General features: G+C 39.7%; 3 protein-coding genes across 4 annotated transcripts; 1 reads left to right on the top strand and 2 right to left on the bottom strand.

Annotated features, from left to right (window-relative positions):
* Positions 1-1,149: 1,149 nt before the first annotated feature.
* On the bottom strand, positions 1,150-10,019 carry atp23 (ATP23 metallopeptidase and ATP synthase assembly factor homolog). Its single transcript, XM_014995389.2, has 6 exons — positions 9,872-10,019; positions 9,617-9,662; positions 2,822-2,903; positions 2,600-2,737; positions 1,761-1,844; positions 1,150-1,669 (listed from the first exon to the last, which is right to left on the bottom strand). The coding sequence occupies exons 1-6, from the start codon at positions 10,017-10,019 to the stop codon at positions 1,466-1,468; spliced, it is 702 nt and encodes a 233-aa protein (XP_014850875.1). The 3' UTR covers positions 1,150-1,465.
* Positions 10,020-10,092: 73 nt separating this feature from the next.
* rpap3 (RNA polymerase II associated protein 3) lies at positions 10,093-18,158 on the top strand. Of its 2 annotated transcripts, none has more exons than XM_014995386.2 (17): positions 10,093-10,180; positions 11,316-11,476; positions 11,797-11,958; positions 12,044-12,139; positions 12,239-12,366; positions 12,996-13,117; positions 13,499-13,569; positions 13,649-13,780; positions 13,853-13,980; positions 14,076-14,197; positions 15,406-15,476; positions 15,554-15,646; positions 15,729-15,913; positions 16,577-16,742; positions 17,584-17,681; positions 17,769-17,869; positions 17,949-18,158. In XM_014995386.2, the coding sequence occupies exons 2-17, from the start codon at positions 11,324-11,326 to the stop codon at positions 18,032-18,034; spliced, it is 1,914 nt and encodes a 637-aa protein (XP_014850872.2). In that variant the 5' UTR covers positions 10,093-10,180; positions 11,316-11,323; the 3' UTR covers positions 18,035-18,158. The 2 variants fall into 2 exon arrangements, with proteins under 2 accessions (XP_014850872.2, XP_014850871.2); XM_014995385.2 differs by lacking the exon at positions 10,093-10,180 and adding an exon at positions 10,946-11,100.
* Positions 18,159-18,454: 296 nt separating this feature from the next.
* mapk12b (mitogen-activated protein kinase 12b) lies at positions 18,455-27,051 on the bottom strand. The gene is made up of 12 exons (XM_014995388.2): positions 26,635-27,051; positions 25,852-25,981; positions 24,664-24,722; positions 24,467-24,578; positions 24,325-24,354; positions 24,059-24,106; positions 23,854-23,968; positions 23,701-23,772; positions 23,057-23,136; positions 19,715-19,793; positions 19,464-19,637; positions 18,455-19,221 (listed from the first exon to the last, which is right to left on the bottom strand). Exons 1-12 carry the CDS (start codon positions 26,757-26,759, stop codon positions 19,157-19,159), a joined length of 1,089 nt encoding a protein of 362 aa, XP_014850874.1. The 5' UTR covers positions 26,760-27,051; the 3' UTR covers positions 18,455-19,156.
* Between the last annotated feature and the right edge of the window lie 439 nt (positions 27,052-27,490).

The following is a 27,490-nucleotide window of genomic DNA, read 5'->3' as shown; positions in this document are numbered from 1 at the left end:
GTTGTGTTTGAGACAAGAAGTATGAAGAAATATCGGAGGATTTTGAGGCCAACTGCAAACTTTTTCCCTCCTATAATCTGTGACGAGGGACACAAGAGTCACTGAATGCTAAAACCAAATAAAGTTGTCAGTAATGTCCTTTTACAGAAGGCGCATGGATGTGAACAAAGCTTAGTGTATTGAGGAAGATTTTCCATCATAATTACTGTTTCATTAAAAACTCATCTTGTTTGGGATTAGATCCACTCACTCAAGCTAGACTGACGCAACAGCCACGACTCTCTCCTGCTGTTGACTTTGAGTTCCCAAGTCTTCAAATCACAAGAAACTTTTTCACTGTTACAATCACAACAGAATGATTTATACATACAAGGATCTGATAATAAATTCTGCAATTTCTGCCTCCACAAATCCTTAAGAAGTCCTGCTTACAATTTGTAATCCTGAGTCAAAGTAAAACCAAAATAAAATTCACAAGGCCTGTGAACATGAACCACAGCAACTGAAAATACAACAAATGTTGCCATTTTGGTTCCCAAATCGAACCAAATTTACCAGACTATCAGATGGGAACACACCATGAAATGGAATTGCTTGGCCATAGAGACCATTTTTAAATTAAGAGTAAGGCTGTTTTGCTGCACTCATGAGAAATAAACATTATGAATGAACTTCAGATGTTGAAGCAACTCGGAAATTGAAGCTTAGGCTGAACTGGGTCTTACAGCGACCCCAACTGTACCACCGAATTAGTTACAAAGTGGCTTAAGGACAACAAAGTGGATATTTTGAAGCTGCCATCAAAAAGTACTGATCTCAGCCCCATAAAAAATGTGTGAGAAAGGCAGCTGACAAAACGACTAATTTACACCAGTTTCATCACAAAGAATGGGCCAAAAGTCCATCAAACTCTTTTGAGAAGCTTCTGAGAGGAAACCCAAAATATTTGACCCAAGTCACACAGTTCAAAACACAAAATTCTGAATTTGAAGAAATTAAAACAACTCTTATCCTAACCGACCTAAAAGAGAAAAAAAATTTAGTCTAACCAAACGTTTCTTTTCATACATCTGGTTTCGTCTGTAGACCCACATGTGTCGATATCGAACTTTCACTGCAAAACATGACAGACGAAACAGAAATCTCTGATCTGGTTCCACCTCATTTAATTTTCAATCCCAAGTGTAAGATCAGTCGATACAACCTTTTAACACAACAGCAGAGTCGAAGAGGAAGAAAATGAAATGCATTGTTGCTCTCGCTTTATTTCATTGTCCAAAAAGACAAAATAGTCTCCAGCCCTTTCCCCACATGGCCTCGAGGTCCGGGCTGATGCACAGTACTACACCCCTCTCTGAATGTTTCAACTCAGTCATTTACTCCTGTCACACTGCAGCCTGTGACTCCGCCAGCCATCCATCGGCAATGTCACCCGAGCACCTGCAGGATTCCGATACGTCAAACACTAAAGGTTGGCGTAGTATCGATCCCTGTTCACGTATTCCCTGTAGGCGAACTTGGCGTCCTTATTGCCGTGTGGGATCCTTCCAAAAGGGGCGTGATCCTTGAAGCACGAGTCGAAGACCTCGTCGACGATCTTTTGTGCTTCCTCTTGGCTGACTTTTCGCACAGCCAGGATGGAGCGTACAGCGCGATCCCGGACACACTGCTGTTTGAAGAGAACGAAACGGGTTCCATTAAAGACACGGAGCTGGTTGTTTAAACGGCGTGTGTGAGACGTTTACGCCCGGCTCATGTACCTGGTGATGTTCCTTTAGGCCGAAGTTGAATCTGGAAACTTCATTGGTGAAGGAGCAATCCCCACTGAGGTTCGCTGCTCGAATCTAAAGGACACAAGAATGTCCAGCATAACACTGTTCAGCTTTGAAGATGTTCCAAAAACATCAGTACGTCACTATGGCTACACCTTCTCACTCAGCAGATGTCAATGGAGCAACAATCAGCAATAGATAAAAATAAATTCTAAGATTAAAAAAAAATAAAAAATACATTCCATAATTCTAAATGCCATTTTAATGCCACTGCGCAAAATGGGAGAAGCTACTAATATGATCATGAAATGTTTTATTTGTTCTCTCTAACTTTCCCAATTCTACTCAAAATATATGTGACCCCAGATTAATGAAAGCAAGGAATATTAGAGAAATACTAATAATCCAAATCAGAAAATAATTGAAGAGATTAAAAGAAAAAAATATATATTATTATTGTTGTTATTATTATATGTTTAGCAATTCCATGTTTGCTGTGACACCACCTGGACATGTTCTGTGTCTTGACATGTATTTCTGTTGTTGTTCGTTCTCTTATCTAATTGGATGTTTATTATTTTGCAGATTAATACCTCGGTTTGTTAGGCTGTAATGTTTGTTTTGTATGGACTAATTGTTGAACTAATTAAAGCAAACAAAAGAAACAAACAAACAAAGAGAAACTGGGGCGAAATCCCTTTTCAGAGCTGATTTTTGAAAAGTCTGTAAGAACAGAAACAACAGACAAAAAAAAAATGTTCCAAGAAGCCAAATACTTATTCTCCTAATTTCTTAACAGAACGGTGGTATTAAAAGCTATTCCTCACCTCAGAACAAGCTAGATGTCTGAAGTTGTTGAACCAGTCCACGTGGGCCCGGCAGTGGTCAAACGCATGGATGAGCTCATGGGTGACCACTCGGTTCATGTGAGCCTGCTGGTGGATGTTGTTCTGACACAAAACAATCTGGAGGAGAGGAAACGCGACTCAGATGAAAAGACGAAACCCTGAAACGGTAAGACCATCTCGAGAACCCGTCTCATTTCCTACCTGAGAGGTGGCAGCGTCAAAGCCACCGCTGACCGTCCCATCGCAGTCCTCACAGGAGAAATGTCTGTCTTTATACACTTTGCTGAACACATGATGAAAAACAAAGGGAGGAGTGTGTGATACGCTGCAGGTAGGAGTGGAAAACACTGCAGCCAGTTAGCAGTTTCAGTAAATCACAGTGACCAGGATGAGGCCTAGAGGATGACTATCACAGACAGATTGGATCTCTACAGGCCGTGCTCCTCTGGTGGTGACAGCATCATGATTTGGGCCTGCTTGGGTGCATCACAGAAACATGTAGAATCATGAAAACATAGAAGTGGTAGTATTATTCTTTGGACGGATCGGTCCAAAAATATTGATAATATCAATACTAAGTCATTATTGGTATGAGATCAATACTAGCGTGGTTAGATTGATACTTTAGTTTCAGATTTCCTTATGAAATTTTATTTTATTTTTGTGTTGTAGTTTCTCATTTCTACTGTAAAAAAAAAATATATATATTATGCATTTGCTTATTTAGAAACAAATTTTAATTTGTTTTGTTGTTTTATTGTTTCTGTTAATCTTGCTAATATGTTATTAAAGTATTTTGAAGACAGATACATTTTTGTTCTAATCCTAAGGTTTCAACAACAGAATTCAAATAACAAAAAAAAACATGAAAACTTTGGACAAAAACCCCTAAATATCAGACGTTTGATATATCAAGCTTAATTAATAAAAAAAAAGTATTGATAAAAGTATTGGTATTGTACTGCCCCTCAATTTATCTGACATTGGGCCCCTACTAAAACATGCAGTATTGCACATCTTTAGCACTGTGAAATATATCAGCAATTTAAACAAAAGAGAAACATAAATGAATGAACTTCTGGAAAAAAAAAATATTATTCAGACATTGATTGAAGTAAATGTTTTGGCTTGAAAACATTAACCAAAAATGTATCATATTCAGGTTTTCCCTTGGAGTATTTTAAGCCTAGTGGCCCATCAAGCTTTACTTATTTTTTAAAGTCTTTCTCAAATTTTTTTTATTTTTTTAAAGACTTTTGTAGTTGGTGTCCAGGTATTAATCATCCAATCGTTTAATAGCACATAATTATCAAGTGATACTTTAAAATTTCTTGTCAACATTTTTTTTTAACTCAAAATCACGACGGGCCGCTGAATGAATGACTGCCTTAGCACCCAACCACCGCGCTCAGCAAGTTTTCTGGGGGAAAATTTGGTATTTGTGAAATATAGTGGAAGTAATATCTGGGTCAGTCTGCACGTGCGTTTAACATTAGTCATGCCACTATTGCCAACTTAGCAACATTATTGCTATATTTAGTGACTTTTCGGAAATACACATCGGCATTATACAATAATTACATTCGTAGAAGAAAATGTGACTGAACGTTCACTGATGATTTAAATATTGTTTAGTAAAAAAAAAAAGCAGTAGAAGTAACTTTTGTATTTTGCATCCTATCTATGTTACAGTTGACGTTAACATGTCGTTTCGGGGAAGACTTGACGGCAACACGGATTGGGAGCAAAGGCGGAAAAGGCACGACCAGACTGTGAATGGTTGGAAGGATGTCAGAGGGAAATGTGTCAGGTAGTGATTTTGCGGAAATGGAAGAGGGTGCTGATGATGTGGAAAATGAAGGACCTTGGCATATTCAAAAAGCTAAGCATAAACGGAAAAAATCAAGACAACAAATAGAATCATCTGTTTCTGAGGCTGAAGGAGAAACTGTTAAGATGTCAGAATTTAAAATAGTTCTGAAGTTTGTCAAAGAGGGTGTGTCCTTTGGGAAGTGGAATCCAATAAAGCTGACAAAAGAAATCAATTCACTGGTTGGAAAGGTGAAATTTGTTAAAATATTAAGAGATGGATCGTTATTGATTATCTGTAATGATATTAAACAAAAAGAAAGGGCGCTGAATATAAAAAGAATCCTTGGTGAGAATGTGAGAGGAAGACTTTTGGATGACAAGAAGTATGTATGCGGAGTCATTTCGGGGATTCCACCTGATGTGCCAATTGATGAGATCAAGTCTAATGTTTCAGGAGGGAAAGTGGTGGAAGCCAAACGATTGAAAAGAAATAAAAATGGAGAGAGGAGTGATAGTTTTTCTATCATGTTAAAATTTGAAGAGAACAGTCTGCCAGATAAAGTGTTTGTGGGATATATGAGCTATGATGTCCGACCATTTATTCCTCCGCCGCTGCGGTGCTTTAAATGCCAGAAATTTGGACATGTCGCGGCAGTGTGTAAGGGGAAACAGAAATGTGGGAGATGTGCTGGGGATCATGAGTATGGGAAATGTGAGGAAGGGGCTCCGCTGAAATGTTGTAATTGTGGAGGTGGGCATAGTTCAGGATTTAGGGGATGCATAGTTAGTAAAAGAGCTGAGGAAGTTCAGAAAATCAAAGTCACTACTGGCATTACTTATGCGGAAGCAACGAAAAAAGTTCCTGTTCAACCAATATTATACCCAAAGAAAGTGTCTGGAGGAGGAAAAGAAGGATCTAATTGTTCAGAATGCTCTAAGATTAAAGGTGACACTTTACTCATGACAAAGGAGGATTTTGTATTGTTCATGGTAGAAGTTGTTAACTGCACTGCTCAAACACAAAGGAAAACGGAAAAAATTCAAATAATAGTGAAGGCAGCCCAAAAGTATCTTGATTGTAAAAATGTTAATTGGGAATCAATAAAGGAAAAATTAAATGAGACGCAATCTTCTCAACCTCAATCATGCAGTGGTGGCCCCTCTTCGTTATGTTAATTATTTTCCAGTGGAATGCAAGAAGTCTTATTAGTAATGGTCTAGAGTTTAAGAAATATATTTCAGATTTGACAGTTAAACCTCACCTGATTTGCATTCAAGAAACCTGGCTTAAGCCTCATCTGGATTTCAAAATCTCTGGGTATACATCAATTAGGAATGATAGAAAAGAAAGACAAGGAGGGGGAGTAGCAACTTTTTTACTAGACAGTATAAGATATAAAGTGGAATCAATAGGGAAAAATTATGAATCAATAGTTATTAAGATTTGGATAGAAAATGACCAAATGTCGGTGATAAATTTTTATAATGCTAACAAGAAGTTGTCCATTCAGAATCTCAATGAAGTAAATGATCAAAATGTAGGTAAGACTGTATGGTGTGGTGATTTCAATTCTCATAATATTTTATGGGGGAGTCTTAATACAGATGCAAATGGATTGACTGTTGAAGAATTTCTTGAGTTACATTCTCTGGTTTGCCTTAATGATGGCAGCACTACTAGATATGATTGCTGTAGGAATTTAAAGAGTGTTTTAGATCTAACATTGGTTTCAAATACATTAGCTGGAATTACTTCTTGGGAGGTGATGAGTGATTCTCCAATGGGCAGTGATCATTTTCCTATTCTAGTTTCAGTTGGTTCTGAAGTGATAAAAGAAGAGGAAGGACAGATTCCAAGATGGAAGTTAAGTAACGCTAATTGGGAGTTATTTAAAAATTTAGTTGATAGTCAATTTAATAAACTGGATGAGAATTTGTTTTGTGATGTGGAGATGTGTTATTCAAAGATTAAGTCTGTTATTATTAATGCAGCTGAAAGTTCAATTCCTAAATCAAAGGGAAGAGGAAATAAAAAGTCTACTCCATGGTGGAATGAGCAATGTAGTATTGCTATAAGGGGAAGAAATAAAGCTTTTAAATTGGTAAGAAGATGTCATACCTTTGAGGCATTAATTCAATATAAGAAAGCACAAGCTATAGTTAGGAAGACTATTAGAGAAGCTAAGAAGGCTTGTTGGAGGCAGTACTGTAATTCCATTGGAAGAGAGACCAAACTGTCAGAGGTATGGAGAGTTATTAAGAAAATGAATGGTGTTAAAAAGAGGTTTTCCTTACCTGTTTTAGAATTAAATGGGAAAATGGCGGTTAGTAATAAAGAAAAAGCTGACTTATTAGCAGTAACGTTAATTAAGGTGAATAGTTCAGAAAATTTATCTGAAGAAATGAAAAGTAATAAATTAGATTTATTGGATGGAAATCCAGGAGTTACTACTAGGAGAGAAGTCTCAAACCAGGATTTAGATATGCCTTTTTCTATGTATGAGTTAGAAAAAGCTATTAATAATGTTAAGCAATCAACTCCGGGGAAGGATGGAGTGTGTTATGTAATGCTCAAACATTTTAAATATTCATCTCTTACTGTTATATTAAAATTGTTTAATCTGATTTGGATGACTGGGAGAATTCCGGCAGAATGGAAACAGTCAGTTATAATTCCCATCTTAAAACCTGGTAAAAATGCAAAAGACCCATCAAATTATAGACCTATAGCTCTTACATCTCAATTAGGGAAAATAATGGAGAGGATTGTTACAGATAGGCTTTATTATTTTATTGAGAGTAAAAATAAATTTTGTCCATTCCAGAGTGGTTTTCGTAAAGGGAGAAATACGATGGATGCAGTTCTGTGTCTAGAGTCAGAAGTAAGAAAAGCTCAAGCGAATAGAGAGTTAGTGATAGCTGTGTTCTTTGACATTGAGAAGGCATATGATATGTTATGGAAAGAAGGATTATTGATTAAATTAGGGAAAATTGGTATAGGAGGTAAGATTTATAATTGGATTTTGGATTTTTTGTTTGGTAGAGAAATAGAAGTTCGGGTAGGAGCGAATTTCTCTTCTAGATATGCTGTTGAGAATGGTACTCCACAAGGTAGTGTGTGTAGCCCAATTCTCTTTAATATTATGATTAATGACATTTTTGATGAGATAGATAGTAGTATAGGTAAATCTTTATTTGCAGATGATGGTGCTCTATGGATTCGGGGACATAATCTGGTTTATTTACAGAAAAAGATGCAGGCTGCCATTTTGAAAGTGGAAGGTTGGGCTAATAAATGGGGTTTTAGGATGTCAATTGCAAAGACTCAAGTAATTTGCTTTTATAGAAGACATAAGGAAGTTACGTTGAATCTTTATAAACATAAACTTGAACAAGTGAAAACAGTGAAGTTTTTAGGTGTCATCTTTGATGAAAGCTTAACTTGGAAACATCAAATAGAATCAGTTCAAAATAAATGTAAAAAAGTGAATAATTTGTTAAGATGTCTCTCAGGACAGGAATGGGGAGCTTCAAGAAGTGCACTGTTGGGAGTTTATCAGGCGCTCATGAGATCTATTATGGATTATGGGAGTATAGCATATATGGCAGCTGCTGACAGTCATTTGAGAAAACTTGATAGTGAGCAAACACAAGCATTGAGGATTTGTTGTGGAGCTTTCAGAACATCGTCTTTAGCTGCTTTACAAGTAGAAACTGGTGAGCTTCCTTTAAGATTAAGAAGGTTGAAATTAATGTACATGTACTGGGTGAACCTACAAGGACATAAGGGTGATCATCCAACTAAGATGGTGCTGAAGGAATGTTGGGAACATCATAAATTAAATTGTAATAGTTTTGGATGGATTGGGGAAATAAAGGCAAAACAGCTTGGTTTAACTATGCTCCAGTATAGTGCTACAGTTCCTCAATCTGAAATTCCTCCATGGTTATTTTTAACTCCAGAAGTTGATCTTCAATTAAATGAAATTCTTAAAAAGGGAAAGACTCCAGAATGGGTTGTAGTTAATAGATATTTTGAAAGATATAAAGACAACATAATTATATATACAGATGGATCTAAAGATCCAAATAGTGGTAGAACTGGAGCAGCAGTGAATATCCCACACCATAAAGTCTTGATTAAGAGGAGAACAGCTGACCATTTAGCTGTTTTTACAGTTGAATTATCAGCCATCATATTGGCCTTAGAATGGTTGCTTGATAATGATACTAGGGAAGTAAGTACATTTATCATAGCATCAGATAGTCAAGCAGCATTATTAAGTATTAAATCTGGTAAATCTAGCAGATTAGATTTGATATTAAGAATATATCAATTATTACTTTATCTTCATAACAATAAATGCTTGGTTCAATTTGTCTGGATTCCTGCTCATGTAGGTATAGAAGGAAATGAGGAAGTAGATATTTTAGCTAAGCAGGCCTTGAGATCAGATATTGTTCATCTGAATATCCCTTTGAGTAAAAATGAGGGTAAATCTATTATTCAAAAAGAAATTATTAAGATTTGGCAGGAGATATGGGATAACCATGATAATGGGAGACAACTATATACAATTCAAAAGAGTGTGGGAGATAGTAATTATCTGAGTGGAAGGCGGAAAGAGGAAGTAGTTATGTCTCGACTTAGAATTGGACATTCTGGACTTAATAGTTCGCTCTTTAAAATAGGAAAGCATGAAAATGGGGCTTGTAATTATTGCAATCAGGTGGAAACAGTGGAGCATGTCTTGTTAGAATGTGATAAATACTCAGAGGAACGTCAGATTTTAAAGTCGTTACTAAGCAGAAAGAATATAGGACTGTCTATGATTAGTCTATTAGATAATAAATCAAGTTATGTTAGAAATCTCTTATTTAGGTTCTTAAATAACACTGGGTTAATGAGTCGTATTTAGGATATGAACAAGTATTTGTGTGTATGCCAGTGCATGCTCATGCATTAATTCAGGTATTAATGAGTGTGTTAGGATGTGAATTTGCACATCCTACACATCATTGAGGTGGATGTAATTCCCTCTGAGATCTCTGATGACCACACTCCAGTCTGGTAGGTGGCGGTAAATGCACCTTAAGTTGGATGCCAGCCGCCAATAAAAAACAAAAGAAGAAGAAGAAGAACATGTCGTTTCCGGTTATAGACAGCCGTGTAGGCCAACGTACCAGCCGGAGTTCTTCATGGCATTGAGCAGGAGTTTGGCATATGGACCTGCCAGGGACACACACAGGAGTTAGCTTTAGCTGAAGCCACGTACCATTCACAACCAATCAGTTAGCTCCGTGAGCTAATGCTACATGCTACACACCGTCACGGCTCATGCATTCAAATAACAAGCACATCATTTGTTCAAATTAAGACGTCTGCAGCTCGGAAGGCTTTCCCTCTAAAATGCTACATAAGCAAGCGTCGATACTCACTAATTTCCATGGCGAACGTTAACATGACCTGACACTTGTTTCTGGATGTGAACAGGCTGTCTCTGATTGTGATGTGCTTGGGTTTCCTCGCTTTTCTCTCCGGGAAGAGGTCATATCCATATTCCTCATCTTGCTTGTTCTGATCCATTGTGTTGGATACGTCCAGTGTGGAAATGTCAGCATAAAGTTCTCTGGGCTTTCCACCGCTAGCTAACAGGAGAGGTCATTGCTGGGTTTCTACATCACGTGGTTCCGTGGTCAAAGTTGACCGATGAAATTTTCAGACAAAACAATTGTTTAAAATATCAGGTATGTGAAATCTTTAAAGAACATTTTCCTGTCATTTTTTTAATAATATAAATTATTTATTTTCTTTTTTAGTTTTATATGAGGGGGTGCGCATCATTTATCACCCGGCGAGACACGGGTGCGCCGGGTGGGCGTCATTTGCACACTATTTTGGTTTCCAAATAAGAGTTGCTTTATTGTCTAATTAAAATTATCTCAGATATTGAATTATTACAGTGAATCTGGAAAGAATGACGACTTTGCATTAGTACTTTTTACACTGTAGCGCTTTTTATTTCAAGATGAAATAAATGTAATATTGTGTTCTATTTGTACTTAAAAATAACACGATTTTCTGATTACAAAGTTAGAATTACAACAACAAACACAGCAAAAATTCTATTACGTTTTCACGTATTAATGTTGTCATAAAATCTCATTACTCTAACTCTGATAAGTCTGACTTTCTTCAACTGGGGAAAACCCGTTTCGCTAAATTTAATTCCACCTTCATCGCCTCTTCGTCACTTTTAGCCGCGTCTTGCACCGGCTGACTGTTAAGGGCTTCCCCAAGTGTCGTCTCCTTTCAGAAAAGTGTGAACTGTAGCGCTAACTGACGAAAATTTGTGAGCCAAACAGATAAACTCATCTTAATTCCACACACATAGCTCAGTTATCAGTGTATTTTTCATAGAAGCATTTTCGTAAAAGTTCCGAATTTAAAATATAAAAATAAAGTAAATTGTTTTTGCTTTACGGAGATTGTTTTGTTATAGACGATCTTTGGTTACGTCGCGGATACGTAGAGCAAAGGCTGCTGGTCCTCCGCTGTCATGGCTCCGAACATAAACAGAATGTCGTGACTAACGACACTTTTCGGAGTCTTTTGTTACTTTAGCGGTCACTACGAATTAACTGTGAATCCAGGAAAGAAGCGGCAGGTATTTCAGAACGCCATAATTAAAGCACATTCCTATCCGGCCTCTTTTAATCCAATGATGGTTCTGTTTTGCTAAGCTGTTAGCTGCTCGAGTATCACAAAACGTGACTCTCGTGTTTTACCTCGATGCTGCTGCTGCTGTTGCTTGGATGTGAAGACTAAAGCACAGAGAAGTGAAGTGAAAGAGTTTTCCAAAAATAAATGTCTGTTTGGCAGAGGGAAGCATGTCCGGGGAGGACAAGGCCGTGGAGTTGCAGCTGCAGATACGGCAGAATGCGGAGGATCTTCACAGTTTCATGAGGGAGCTGGACAACTGGGAGGCAGACATCAAGAGGAAGGATCAGGAGCTGAGGACTGGACGAGTCCAGGAGCTCCAGGTAGGACATCCCCTATTGTTAACAGCTTCTTTACACTGATACCCTTAAATAAAATCCAAGCAAAAATTATAATCATAACTTTGAATATAATCAGGACTTAGAAAATAAAAATTATGATTTTGTGTCTTAAAATTAAGACGTTTAATCTCATAATTGTGATATTGAAACTCACAATTATGACTTTAAATATCGTTATTAGGACTTTATGACTTTGACTCATTATTAAGACTTTAAAACTTGTAATTACGTCTTCCTGTTGGACTTTACAGTTTCTTCCTTGGCTCTAATGGCATTCTATAAGTCTGTGTGTCTTGTTGCAGAAAACCCTTCCACCTGTGCGTAACAAGGGATACAGGTCAAAGATGAGGGAGAAGAGGAGGAAACAGGCGCCTGCTGCTGACGGCGACACGAAGGCAGAGGAGCCCAGACCAGCTTCCAGACTCAAATCCTGTGATTATCGATCGTGGGACAAGTTCGACGTGGTAACCCAACGTCTCACCTTGGCTTTCCACAACCTGACTTTTCATGCAACAAACGGTGATTGCACATTCTTCCTCTTGTCGGCAGGATAAAGCTCTGGCAGAAATGGACAAGGAGGCCGAGTCCAACGAGTCCGACCAGGAGGAGGTGGACAAGGACAGAGCTCTGGCTGAGAAGGAGAACGTAATGAAGTTTCTATGTGTGACACGCTGACAGAAAGAGAGAGGCCAGGGGTTAAAAGATGTCAACTGCTTTGTTGTTTTGTTTTTTTCTTGTTTCCAGGGTAACAAGTTGTTTAAAGAGGGGAAGTATGACGAGGCCATAGAGTGTTACACTAGAGGGATGGCTGCTGATCCATACAACCCTGTGCTTCCCACCAACAGAGCCACGTCCTTCTTCAGACTTAAGAAGTAAGTCTGACTTCACTGTAAACAAATGGGTTTCATTCGAGCGATCAGTAATCGATTGATTATCATTTATCTACTTCACAACTGTACAAAATAGATATGTACAGATGCAAAGTAGATAAATGGTAACCCTGGTTACGTAAAATCGACTGTTGAGCTTTACATCATGTTACAGAGCTTCAGAAAGAGCAGGAGTTTTTAAAGAGACAGAGGATCAATATCAAGGCGTTAAATTACAAAGTCAAATTTCTTTTAAGACATTTGATACATATGACATTTTTATAACAACTGAAGTTAGAATAGTTACTTAACTGTGTTATAAAATGGATCTACTTGCCTGGAAAATACATAATATTGCCCCTTAAAAACAAACAAAAAAAAACCTGAAAAGTGTGGTGCACATTTGTTTTCAGCTCCTTTAACTGACCTAGATCTCATTATAAATGCAGCTGTTCTGTAGCTTCATGAAGACCAAAGTACACATGAGAGAGGTTTTATGAACATATGCTCGTTATAACACATTGAAGTTTGTGGTAAAATGTGAAAAAGTTTAAGATGAATAAATATTTTTGATAAGTTGAAGATGTTTTTCAGTTTTCTCTGGTCGTTGTGATAAATCTTTGCCTCACCAGGTATGCCGTGGCCGAGTCGGACTGCAACCTGGCCGTCGCCCTTGACAACAGCTACTATAAGGCGTATGCTAGGAGAGGAGCCGCTCGGTTTGCCCTGCAGAAACACCAGCTGGCTCTGGAAGGTCTGAATCAGATTAAACCTGGTTTTATCTGAACGGGTTTAAACCTGGTTTTATCTGAACGGGTTTAAACCTGGTTTTATCTGATCGGGTTTAAACCTGGTTTTATCTGAACGGGTTTAAACCTGGTTTTATCTGATCGGGTTTAAACCTGGTTTTATCTGAATGGGTAAAACCTGGTTTTATCTGAACGGGTTTAAACCTGGTTTTATCTGAATGGGTAAAACCTGGTTTTATCTGAACGGGTTTAAACCTGGTTTTATCTGAACGGGTTTAAACCTGGTTTTATCTGAATGGGTAAAACCTGGTTTTATCTGAACGGGTTAAAAACTGTTTTTTTTTTTGAGCCGTCCTGATCTGAGGCTGTTGATTGTGTCTGGACAGATTACCAGATGGTCCTCCAGCTGGACCCGGGAAACGCCGAAGCCCAGAGTGAAGTGAAGAAACTCCAGGAGGTGAGGGTCGGGTGGGGTCAGTCGGGGTCAGGGTTCAGTTTGTCCTGCTGCTGTCTAACCCATGTTCTGGTCAGTTCAGATCCTCGCTCAGGTGGACGTCCGGGGTCCGGCCGTCCAGCCCGCCGAGGCCACCGCCGCCGCCGACCCCGACCAGCAGCGACAGCTGGAAGAGCAGCAGAGGAAACAGGAAGCTGTGATGCAGAAGGACAGAGTGAGTCCTGGTTTATCTCCTCTCTTCTGTGTCAGTTTGTTCTGAAACCCAATGGCGACATTTACTCCTCAGGGAAACGCTTACTTCAAAGAAGGGAAGTATGAGGCAGCCGTAGAATGCTACAGCAGAGGAATGGAGGCAGACGCCATGAACGTCCTCCTGCCTGCCAACAGAGCCATGGCCTTCCTCAAGTTGGACAGGTAGAAACATCCAACAGTTTCACTCCATCCAACAAATGATAGCAGGAGACTGTTAGCAAACTCTCTCCATCTGTCCTCCATCTGTCTCTCTGCAGGTATAAAGAAGCAGAGGAGGACTGTACAGCAGCCATTTCTCTAGATGACACTTACTCCAAGGCCTTCGCCCGCCGCGGCACAGCCAGACTGGCCCTGGGGAAACTGCAGGAGGCCAAGGAAGGTGCTGCAGAGCTCCCACAGCAACCAGCAGCAACATGCTGGGTTTATGGTTTTCAATAAGCATAGATTCCTCCTGTTTTTTTTTTTTTCCGTTCACATTTAAACAGGCAGGCCACTCCTGGGAGGGTCCACCACTTTTTAGTGGTGCTGTTTGTGAAGCTGCACACTCCAAAATAAACAGCAATATTTTTGGTTTTCTTGAAAAAAAAAAAAAAAGAAAGTAGGCAAAATTTTCAAAGACATATTTTCATAATTTTTTTCATTTGTTTATAAGTGTGTCAGTTTGTAAATTAAATACTTAACTGGCAACATAATTAAGGTTGCTAATTAATTATGTAGTTAAACTGAATAATTGGTTAGCAAGCTAGATGAGCAAAATATTTAGTTAGGACGCTAAATATATAGCTTCAAACTAAATTTGTAGCTTGTTAGCTAAATACTTAGTTTGAGGCTTAATATTTAGCCCTAAGCTAAATTTTTAGCTTCAAACTAAATATGTAGCTTGCAGGGTAAATATATATTTTCAAACTAAATATTTAGTTAGCAAGCTAACTTTTTAGCTTCAAACTAAATATTTAGTTAGCAAGCTAACTTTTTAGCTTCAAACTAAATATTTAGTTAGCAAGCTAAATTTTTAGCTTCAAACTAAATATTTGCATATTAGCTAAATATTTAGCTTAGGGCTAAATATTAAGCCTCAAACTAAGTATTTAGCTCACAAGCAAATATTTAGCTTTGAGTTAAACATTTATCTTGCTGATTAAATCGTTTAGTTTGAACCGTCACATATAGAAATGAGCGAATGATGTGGTGAAAATTTGAGTTTGAAAAATGAACCTCCATTTTTTCTTTCTTGCTTTTAGACTTGCTAAAAACTCAAATTATTGCTGTTCATTTTTGACAGTGTAACTTTACACTCCACACTCCCCCTGCTCCATGTTTCCTCCAGTTTTGGATAACGGCTCCCAGTGGTTCATTGGAACATTTTGTTTGCAAATGGTTCCTCCGGACTGATAGATGACCGGAGGAACCAATGACAGGGGTTTTTAATTTTAGATCAAGGCTTGGAGTTCATCTTTTCTGAAGTCTTTTAGCCTACTTCATGGTGCCAGATGGGTTCTAATGATTCAGGCAGTAATGAGTTGTGTTAATCACTTCAGAGACTCCACATGTTTGAGTAATTGTCTTGACTTTCCGTGTGTATGTCAGATTTCCGGCGGTTGCTCCAGCTGGAGCCCGGGAACAAGCAGGCCCTGAATGAGCTGCAGAAGCTGCAGACGGTACGCTAACACCTGCTGGGTTTTCCATCTGAGCTGCTGAACTCTGACCCCTGAACTCTGGAATCTTTCTCCTCCAGGATCCAGACTGCAGCGGCGCTCTGCAGGCGGAGGACGGCGCCCAGAGGAGGACGGTCCAACCCGTGGACAAACCAGAACATCTGCGCTCAACCGTCGGTTCCACAGCGATCTTAGCTGCGTCTGACTAAAGGTGTTTGTAAAACCCACTGAGTTCGCTTCTCCTCTGGCCTGCAGAAACCTCTGAGACGAATTGACATCCAGGAGATCAGCGGGAAGTTGGCGCCGCCCAGGCAGGAAGCTCTTCCTCCGTTAATCCAGGAAGTAGACGGGAAGACTGACTCGCCGCTGTCTTCATCGCCCAGCGCCAAGATCATCAAAATGGAGGAAGCAGCAGAAACACAGACACAGAGACATGACAGGTGACTTTTACATGCAAGGAGGGGAGGAAACCATGGTTACCACTGGGACTGGACCAAAAAACAATATTATCCATTAACTCAATGTTTGGTTTTTAACTCAAGATTTAATTTTTGAGTTTTATTTTAAACCAATGCAGTGCTTGGCTTTCCATGGGTGAGAGTGATGTCAGCAGGGCCGCCATCTTGTTTGGAAGTTACAGCTTCTGTTGAATTCAAGGCAAATCTATGACGGAATGTTAGGATTATGAGAATAAAGTCATAATATTACAATAATACAGTTGTAGTGATCTGAGACTAAGCTGTATGACAATAGTTGAAATAATGCAAGAACAAAGCATCAATATTACCAGAATATAGTCAGAATACTAGAGAAATGAAGTAATAATGTTATAAGAACTCCTTCACTAAAAAATTAAAATGAGAAATGTTGAGCATCTTGTTAATCTGAAAAGTGTGGCTTGCATTTGCAATCCTCTAACTGATTTACTGACTTTATCCGTTTTCCCATCAGCCCTGGCACAATTTCCCTGTGTTTGCAACAGAAAAGCATTCCCATACCATGCTGCTGCCACCGCCGCCCTGCCCCCTGCAGGCCCGTTCCTCCTGCCATTTTTACATCCAGGTTTGCGGTGGCGTTCCTAACCGTTCTCCTGTGCTCTCCAGAGTTTCTGCCAGCAGAGACGCCAGCCAGTCAGTTCAGGAGGAATCCACAGAAGCAGCTGAAGCACCAAGTTCAGACGTTCCTCCTGCTCCCAGCAGCAGCTTCCAGCTGGAGGCGGACCTCCGGAAGCTCAGCAAGCAGCCGGAGGCGGTTTACAGATACCTCAGGGTTAGCTGCATTCTCCTTTCGCTTCAGCACCGACAGCTCCGTTCTTTATTTCATTTTTAACCCAAACATTTATTTCCTGAAGGCTTTTGGATGCAGAATAAAAAAAAAAAAAACATATTGTCAGACCAAATCCAAACGTTATGTGAACGTTTGGATTTGCCTTCCATTGTGCATTAAGTTCAGATTAATTCAAACAACCCTTGTGTTTTCTTTAATCCTGTGCGAATGTCATTTGAAGCGACAGAGCTGTACATGGACTTAATCAATCTTGTAGTTTAACACTTGGCCTCCAGGGGGCACTGTTTAGTAAAAGATGATGTTTTACTAAACAGAGTGATGTTGTCCGTTTCCATTATATTCACACAAAAACACGATCCAAATCCATTTTTCATTTTTATTTTTTTTGCCTGAATGTGATTCATGTTTGACTTTTTCATGTTTGTCTGAACAGCCCAATTCCAGTCATAGAAAAAAATTAAATCCCATTTGAACCACTTCCACATGTGGTATTAAATCAGATACATATATAATGTTTTTTTTCATACCAAATCCAATTTAATCATTTTTTTCTGGCTTTTTTTCCCTTGAAAAAACGTTTACAAATATTTTAAAAAACTTGCTGATTATGTTTGCACTCATTCCTTTTTTGGGGAGTTTACCTGAATTAAAATTGCTAAATAAACACAAACCAGATCAGAACATCACTCTGATCTATGGAAGCCCAAGGAGTCCATTTGTGAAAAAATAAAAACCTTCATGAACAGAAAGCTCGATGAATGGATAGAAGTCATTTATGGCTCTTCCATGTTTGGATGCTAAACATTCTTGTCCCTGTTGGCAGCAAATCAGTCCCTCAGCGTACAGCCAGATCTTCCAGAACTCTCTGGAGCCGGACCTGCTCAACCAGATCCTCAGAACTCTGCGTGATTTCTTCATAGGGTAAGCTGTCTAGACGTAAACATCAGAGCCGAGCTGCTTTTGTCCGTTCACTCTGCAAAACAGTTAAGACTGGCCTGTTTGGAGCAGGAATGAACCTCCGACCTCCATCTTGGAGACCCTCGGCTGTCTGGCGGGTGTGAGGCGCTTCCACATGGCCGTCATGTTCATGACGCCGCAGGAGAAGAAAGGTGGGCTCCTTTTCATCCTCTGCCTTCTCGTTCATGTGAGATCATTGTTAAAAATGTGTCGTTTCCTCCCTCCTCTCAGTGCTGAAGGAGCTGTTTGACTTCCTGCTCCAAGCCCAGCTGGACCAGCCCACCGTTTCAGACCTGCAGAAGAAGTACGGAGTATGATGGACGGACAAACGTGTTCCCAGCTTCCAGCATCTGCAATGCTTTTTCTTCAACCTGCCAAATATAACCTGACATTTGCTGAACTGATCACTTAACCAAATAAAACAGGTGTGTGTTTCTGAAACGTGTGTTCTTGTTTCACTGGATTTATTTTTCCAAGATGGAGCAAAGGAGGAGAATTAATCTAGTCAACTGCCAAAACACCAGATTTCTGCAATTCAACACTGAATTATTACATCATTAATAAACTGTGTTATTAATAACATGGATTAATAATCAGTGTTAGTTCTGATGTTAGTGTAGTGTTACCACTACACTAACATCAGATGGCTGATTTTGATGTTAGCCTAGTGCTGTAGTATCACGATGCGGCCAGCAGGTAGAGCCAAACGTAAGTATGGAATGCCATTTTGGACATAATTTCCAAACGGCTTTCCAGTTCAGTCTGGCGCTTAATGGACCCCAGCATGTTTCATAACTCATATGGAGGAATTACATAGAGATGAGCCACAAATCAGAAAGTATTGATTTATGAAACATGTTTTAGGATAAGTTTAAAAAAAAAAAAAAATCAAAACATTTAAATAATCCTTCATGTTAAATCTATCAGTTTATTAAATACACCTAAAATCAAATGTGTAATTTGCTTCCTAAAACGTCAACTAGTTATGTGTTAAGATCATACATCTATGTAACCTAAACTGCCACTGTTTCAAAAGACAATTTTCAAATAGACAATGAGCTGCAGAGCAGAATTATGGTTACATAGCAATCACAATTATATAATTCTGATTATTTTCTACTGCTATAGTAGAAAAGTTAAGATTTAAGATTTACGAGTAGGGATTACACCAATATAAAAAATTGGCAGAAATCTTTCCTTAGCTTGTTTTTTTGTCAACTGTTAAGTCCTAAAGTAAAAAAAAAAAAAAAGTAAATGTCAATTTCCTGTAAATAAAAGCACCTACAGTTTGCAAAAATAAATGGAGTAAATTATTTTGAATATCTGAACTATTTATTGACAGTAAAAGCATTGACAAACAATTTGGACAACTATTAATAAGATTAAAAGTAATATTTCTGCGTGTAGGTAAAAGTTCATGTCTGCTGGTGTGTGAGCTCTTAAAGAGATGTTTCCTTTGAGTCCCGCGGCGGCCGGAAGGTCAGGATCTCAGTGAAAGTATGACCTGTACAAAAAGAAACGGGGTTTAAGGTTTTAGGTTTTTCACGAGCCTCCTTTGCTACATACGGGCCCTGTAAAAGTCACTGCGTTTTCATTACAAATGTGAGCAAATCCTGCTAGCGCTCATCATCTATCAGCCAATAAGAGGAGACATTCAGGCTTTGGAGTGACAAGCCCCGCCTACTTGGTAGCTACATGTTCGGTGTTTTGGGGAAACGGCAGTGACCCCCTCCCGTCCCGCCTCACGTTTCCACTGCTCCAGCGGCAGGTCCGTGTTGTCCATGGTCTGGTCGTACGGCAGCGCCTCGCTCTCCTCCTCCACGTCCCTGAACTCGCTGAAGAACGGCAGCTCCAGGGCCTCCGACGCGCTGGCCCTGCTGTCAGGGTCCAGGAGGAGCATCTTTTCCAGGACACTCACCGCTGCGGCGCACAGACACGCGTCAAAGTCGGCAAAAAAATAACTTTGGCAATGAAGCCAGAGAGAAATGCTCTCGTACCATTTGAGCTGGCTTTGGAGAAAATGGAGTGCAAATCTTTCTTTGGCACTTTCGGTAAACTCCGGATGTAGTTTCTGGCCTGTTGAAGGACAGAAAAGGTCTCAGTTTGATTTTTACCTTTATATCGCCACCTTCATAAAATACAGATCTACGTCATGTTTTGCCAAAAGTGATTTTTTGCTTAATCATCTTTTAACAAAAAAAAAAAAAAAAAAAAAAAAAAGACTTAAGACTACTAACTTAGAAAGATGACGATATTCAACCTCCCTTTGTCTGGTACTGCTAAACAAATTACAGTGTAACCAACTTCCTTCAAGTCACGATGCTTCTGGTTTTCAAAATAAAATCCATCTAATTTTGACATTAATCTCAAATTTTGGCCTTTTGAAACTCAGAAATTTCTGAGGTCTTTTTTTGCTATATATATATATATATATATATATATATATATATATATATAAATAAAATAAAAAATTCCCTTCTCACCCTCCGCGGGTGGTCTCTTTCATCCTCTGAGCTCGGGTCCTCTACCAGAGGCCTGGGAGCTTGAGGGTTCTGCGCAGTATCTTGGCTGTGCCTAGAACTGCACATTTCTGGACTGAGATGTCTGATGTTGTTCCTGGGATCTATTTTAGCCACTGCTCCGGTTTGGGGGTGACTGCCCCGAGGGCCCCGATGACCACAGGCACCACTGTGGTCTTCACCTTCCAGGCCTTCTCCAGTTCCTCTCTGAGGCCCTGGTATTTCTCCAGTTTCTCGTGCTCCTTTTTCCTGATGTTGTGGTCACTTGGTATTGCTACATCCACCACAACGGCTTTCCTCTGTTCTTTATCCACCACCACAATGTCCGGTTGGTTCGCCATTACCATCTTGTCTGTCTGGATCTGGAAGTCCCACAGGATCTTAGCTCGGTCATTCTCCACCACCTTTGGGGGTGTTCCCCACTTTGACCTCGGGGCTTCCAGTCCATATTCGGCACAGATGTTCCTGTACACTATGCCCGCCACTTGGTTATGTCGTTCCATGTACGCTTTCCCTGCCAGCATCTTGCACCCTGCTGTTATGTGCTGGACTGTCTCAGAGGCCTCCTTGCACAACCTACACCTTGGGTCTTGTCTGGTGTGGTAGATCTGAGCCTCTATTGCTCTGGTGTTTAGGGCCTGTTCCTGGGCGGCCTGGATGAGGGCCTCTGTGCTGTCCTTGAGTCCAGCTTTCTCCAGCCATTGGTAGGATTTCCTGATATCAGCCACTTCAGTTATTTGTCGGTGGTACATCCCATGTAGGGGCTTGTCTTCCCATGATGGTTCCTCCAGCACCTCGTCCTCTGTTCCCCATTGCCTGAGACATTTGCTGAGCACATCGTCCGTTGAGGCTTTGTCCTTGATGTATTTATGGATCTTGGATGTTTCATCCTGGACAGTGGCTCTCACACTCACTAGTCCTCTGCCTCCTTCCTTACGGCTTGTGTACAGTCTCAGGGTGCTGGATTTGGGGTGGAACCCTCCATGCATGGTTAGTAGCTTCCGAGTCTTAACATCCGTGGCCTTTATCTCTTCCATTGGCCAGCTAATTATTCCGGCAGGGTATCTGATTACTGGTAAGGCATAGCTGTTTATTGCACGGATCTTGTTCTTGCCATTGAGCTGGCTTCTCAGGACTTGCCTTATTCGTTGGAGGTATTTGGCTGTGGCTCCTTTCCTTGTGACCTCATCGAGGTTGCCATTTGCTTGTGGTATTCCCAGGTACTTGTAACTGTGCTCTATGTCTGCTATTGTTCCTTCTGGGAGTGCCCTTCTGTGCGGACAACCTTCCCTCTCTTTGTAACCATCCGGCCACACTTCTCTAGTCCGAATGACATCCCAATGTCAGTGCTGTAGATCCTGGTGGTGTGGATCAGTGAGTCGATGTCTCGCTTGCTCTTGGCGTACAGCTTGATGTCATCCATGTATAGGAGGTGACTGATTGTGGCCCCATTCTTGAGTCGGTATCCGTAGCCAGTCTTGTTGATGATTTGGCTGAGGGGGTTCAGGCCTATGCAGAACAGCAGTGGGGACAGAGCATCTCCTTGGTATATGCCACATTTGATGGACACTTGTGCAAGTGGTTTGCAGTTGGCTTCAAGGGTAGTTTTCCACAGCCCCATCGAGTTTGCAATGAAGGCTCTTAGAGTCCTATTGATGTTGTACATCTCTAAGCATTCAATGATCCAAGTGTGTGGCATTGAGTCATAGGCTTTCTTGTAATCAATCCAAGCGGTGCACAGGTTGGTGTGTCGGGTTTTGCAGTCTCGGGCGACTGTGTGGTCTACAAGGAGTTGGTGTTTGGCTCCTCTGCTATTTATGCCGATGCCCTTCTGTGCCGTGCTCATGTATTTATCCATGTGCCCGCTTATCTTAGCTGCTATGATGCCTGACATGAGCTTCCATGTTGTAGAGAGACAGGTTATCGGCCGATAGTTGGATGGGACTGAACCCTTTGAGGGATCCTTCTGGATCAGGATTGTGTGCCCTTCAGTTAACCATTCAGGGTGAGTCCCATTCTGTAGCAGCTGGTTCAGTTGAGCTGCCAGTCGCTCATGGAGGGCAGTGAGTTTCTTTAGCCAGTAGGCATGGATCATGTCAGGCCCTGGTGCTGTCCAGTTTTTCATACCTGAGACTCTTTCTTGGACATCTGCCACAGTGATGGTTACCGGGGCTTGTTCAGGGAGGTTGCTGTGGTCCTCTCGTAGAGAGGACCACAGCAACCTCAATGGACCACAGCAACCACAGCAACCTCAATGGTCCATTGAGGCTTATATATATATATATATATATATATATATATATATATATATATATATATTATATATATATATATATTATATATATATATATATATATATATATATATATATATATATATATATATATATATTATATATATATATATATATATTATATATATATATATATATATAATATATATATATATATATTATATATATATATATATATATTATATATATATATATATATATATATATATATATATATATATATATATATATATATATATATATATATATATATATATATATATATATATATATATTCAGTACTAGCCATGAATCAATACTCGATCAGTATTGGTCCACAGCCTGGTGGAAATCTGATCTAGGAGACATGTCAAATTTGAAGTTGTAACGTGACAAATGATGTGAAAGTTTAAGAGCTCTGATTGGCTTTGCAAGCCACTGTGTGCCTGGTAAAGGTTTTATCCCAGTTTTATTGAACTGCTGTAATGTGAATCTAAATGGACAGAGCATCTATTCAAACTGAAGACAGTTGAGTAATGACAACTTACATCTTGACTCTGTAGCTTGAGAACAAAATCGGGAGTCGGAGTTCCTGTAATCTTCATGATTTCTCTTAACTGGTCCAGGTCTGATGAAGGAAAAGGTTAAGAATCGTTGCTCGAATGAATTTCTATCATCATTCATATCAAAATTTTAGTAGGCAAATAAAGAACCTCCCTGCAGGCAGGACCTCTCAATAAACACAAGACTCTGACCACAGGAAGTTCAGAACTACTTAAAGATAATTTGTTAATGTTTCCGCTTGTGGTATTGTAGCAGTATATGACCTGTGATTGGTTCTCAAACTGTAGAAATGTTGGTCAGTTCAAACAAGCTACCTGTAATGTAGAGCGAATAAACACCAAGTGTCAAAAATATGAACCTATGATCTGTATTTTCATACCAGTCTATGTTATGCTGTAGAGTTGTGTCAGGTAAAGATTTTCTATATACGGTAATGAAATTATTACTTTAGAATAATAATTACCGGAGTACAGATAAGATTTTAGAGTACATGCTGGCTTTTACATCTCATCCAGGCACTTGTATGGATTCAGTAAAAACAAACTTTTACTTTTGTAAATTTTAAGACCATTTTCAAACAAATAACTGAAATGACATCGGGTCAAATTAACCAACCGGACAAGGATACGGTCGTTTCCCTTGAACAAAGGTTTCCCCAGCAACATCTCTGCCATGATGCAACCCGCTGACCAAATATCCACTGCAACGCAGAGCAAAAGCATTGCTGCAAAATGATTCATTTACTCCATCAGGTTCCTTTTGTTTTTATTATCATCATCACCAGTCTGCGTGTAGTGCATCCAGTTAAGGATAACCTCCGGCGCTCTGTACCAGCGCGTCACAACGTAGCCGGTCATCTCTGCATCGGCCTGCCGGGCCAACCCAAAGTCCAGGATCTACAGCAGAATGGAGGGTAGGTACCGCATTACATTTTTAAAAATAAAGATGAGAATAAAGCAAGACAACGTGGCTTACCACTGAATTACCTTTAGCTCACAATCAGGGTTTATGGCCAAATTTCCAGGTTTGAGGTCCTGTTAGATAATATGTTTATTACAGATCAGTATACAGAATGTATTTACTCTTTAGTTTGTACTCATTAAATGTCAAACATAGGAAGGTAATATCAACAAGGCATGCTGGGGTATTTAGAAATGCAGCACAGAATTTTAATACAGTGTTTTGTCTCGATAAAAGAACAGATAAGCAGACTTGGTAAAGCTTATGGTTCAATAGGTCAAAGTTCACGCACCCTGTGGATGATCCCTGCAGAGTGGATATACTGCAGAGGAAAAAGATACAGGAAAAACATAAGCTCTGCTCAGAAAAAGACAATTTTCTTGTTTGTTTTTCCCCCCTAGAAAACAGAGAATGTTTGGAGAAATTATTTCCACCTTAAGGCCTCTCAGCATCTGATAAACCAGGAACTGGACGCGATCCTCCGACAACCTCTCCATCTTCATCAGCTTGCCAAGGTCGGTGCCCATGAACGGCATCACCAGGTAGCTGAATGTAAGGAGGTCAGTGTTATGATTAGGACATAAAAAATAAATAAAAACTTCTGGAAGAAGTGAATAGAAAATGAGCTTACAAGTCTCGAAACCGATCCAAAGAGATCTCAGCTGTGAAAACATCCAACAGCCCGATCACCTGATAAAGACCAGGAAAATGATTTCAAATTTACTATGCTACGCTATTGAACATTATGCTAATGGAGCACCACACCATACCGCACTAGTACTACACTACTAGTGATGGGTCAGGCTCAAAATAATCTAACAGCCAATGCTTTGGAGTCAGTCAAAAGAGCAGAGTCCCAAGGTTTTTCCCTTGAGCTGCTCAGCTCTCACTCTCAGTGGCTCTGCCCCTCGGAACTTTATTTTGATTGTCAGCTTGTCTTCTACAAAAAAAAAACCCCGGGACAAATACTAACAGAGAGGGTGAACAGCATTAGCCCACGCAGACTGAAATATTATTTGAATACTAATCTGCACAGAGTACATAGTTTGCTTACTGAGTTTGGTCTTGTTTCAGTTGCAGTTCTGTTTGGTAGATTTTCCAGGAGTGTTTGGTTCATTTGTTATCTTGTCCAATAAAAATGAAAAGCTTGGCTGAAGTTTTGTAGGAAAGTTAAAAGAAAGCCTGCTTTTATAATCGACCAAATTCATAAAATTAGTAAACATGAAGCTTCTCTTATAAACATTAATGCAAGCAAATTTATTAACATAGAAACAATTCATATTCACCAAATTAAGCTAATATATGAGGGTCTTGATAACAAATCAAGATCCATTTGGGAGTCAAAAGAGCTGACTGAACAGAACCACAGAACCACAATTTAGCCATATTATGCTATTCTATGCTATGCTACACATTAATACACTGTGCTGTTCTACAAATTACTGTCTGTACTAAGCTACATTAGAATACTATAGTAGGTTATACTACTCTGTACTGCACTGCACTATATGCTTTGCTGTAATTTACTGCACTGTATTGTGCTATACTATAGTAAACTACACAAGTCGTATGCTACACTGCATTATGCTATGCTACATGATACAATGCTATACTATGTTATACTACTTTGTACTACACTGGCCTACAGCGCCCTATGCAAAACTATGCTATAGTATAGTACTTTCTCCTATCCTCTATTATCCAATACTATAGAAAGGTATTGAATACTCGCTATGCTGTACTGTACTATTCTATACTATACTACAGTATATCTATTTCTGAACAACAAATTCACAGATTGCAGCTGAAATCTCCCTACATTTTCATGCTTCATGTGTTTGAGGAGTCGCAGCTCTCTGTAGGCTCTTTTGGCAAAAAGTTTGGACTGGAAGGGCCGGTGGAGCTTCTTGATGGCCACCTGTGTCCCTGAGCGCCGGTCCCAAGCCGAGCTAAAGAAAAACAAAAAAAGAGTAAAACACAGATAGAAATGGAGGTATTATTGTTATACAAGGTTTTATTTTCCTCATTACACAAACATTTAAATCAAAGTTCACTTCAGAGAAACTTTTACCAATATTATTGTTCAACCCCTGAAACCTTCTCTGCTCGGTGTTTGCAGTGGGAAAAAGGCAACCTTTGTCGTCTAAGACAAAGTAGTGGAGCATTCATCGCACTTAACTGAATCTCTGACTTCTCATAAACAATGAGGGTGGAAGGGAGGTTCTTTGTTGACCCTCATCCACTCTCACACAATGCAGAGGGGCCCCGCAGAGCCAGCTGTGGCCAAAAAGTGACCAAAGCTGCAGCTTGACTTGGATATAACAGTAAATCTTAAATCTTATCATAAGTCTCAAAGAATCAGGATAACTGAAAACATACAAATCTATTTCTTGTTCTCTACTTTTGGGTGAAATACAAATGGTGTATTCCAGTATTACTTTCAGTTTAAGTGACAAGTATTTCTTTCACGTTTCACTTCTATGAAATAAAATTTTAAAAAAATAGTTAAAAAAAAAGACATACCCGCAAACTATTAAAAATAAGCAAAATATTCCAAATGATTATTTTGTCATTCTGAAAGCTCCTTCCTTTCTGAACTCACCACACGGTTCCGTAGGCTCCGGTGCCGACCTGCTTTAAGTCCCGGTACCTCTCCGGTACTTCCCACACGGTTCTGTTCACCTCGTGCCGGTAAAACCCCGTCCGGGACCGCGCAGCTATGGCCATACCGCTGAGGTGAGGATGTGGACCGGATCCCGGAATCTCATGAGCGGAAATAAAAGTTTGTACCGCAGAAGTTCAGGAGCGCAGTCCGAAACCGAAGCAGAGAGTCAGCGGAACATTCCTCCAGATGGACCAGCTGACAACTGGAGCACACACACCCCTCCCCCCGGAGCGGGTGGACCCCAACACGGCCACTCGGTCACATTGTCTGCCCGGCTCCTGGTCGCCCTGGGCAGTCCGTGGGTGTGTCTACACGGTGGGGGCAACATCTGCCCATCGGAGGCCAAACAAAACCCCAGAGATCACACAGCCTCTGTCATCTAATAATAACACTCACTGATCTGGTTCAAGAAATAGTTTTTTTTTCTTTCTTAAAGTAAATTCTTATTTTTAAAAAAGTGACCATATTGGAATAAATTAATTCAAAAATATTTCCCAAAAGGAAACTGAATGTTTTTGCAACTTATATTACCCAGAGTTCTTCAAAGAGTTGCTGTAGATGCTGATGGTTGTAGGTGTACAACCTGCAACAGTAGCAAGACCACTAAAAATAAATAAATAAATAAAATTCAGATTTTTTTTTTTTTTTTTTGTCAGAATCCTGACTTTTTTCTCTGAAATTTAGTTGAGGGATCTCCTGTAGCAGTCAGTATCACAGTGTATGAAGAAGCCTCTGAAGTCTTCAGCTGTTTGCCACAGAGTGTTGTGGGATTGGTTAAAGGTTTGTGGACTTG

The sequence above is a fragment of the Poecilia mexicana genome, unplaced genomic scaffold (genome assembly GCF_051168715.1).
Source record: "Poecilia mexicana isolate PSO_F unplaced genomic scaffold, ASM5116871v1 scaffold_23, whole genome shotgun sequence".
NCBI classification, from domain to species: Eukaryota; Metazoa; Chordata; class Actinopteri; order Cyprinodontiformes; family Poeciliidae; genus Poecilia; species Poecilia mexicana.
Note: the sequence above shows the minus strand (reverse complement) of the source record. Positions and strands in the feature narration are given on the sequence as shown.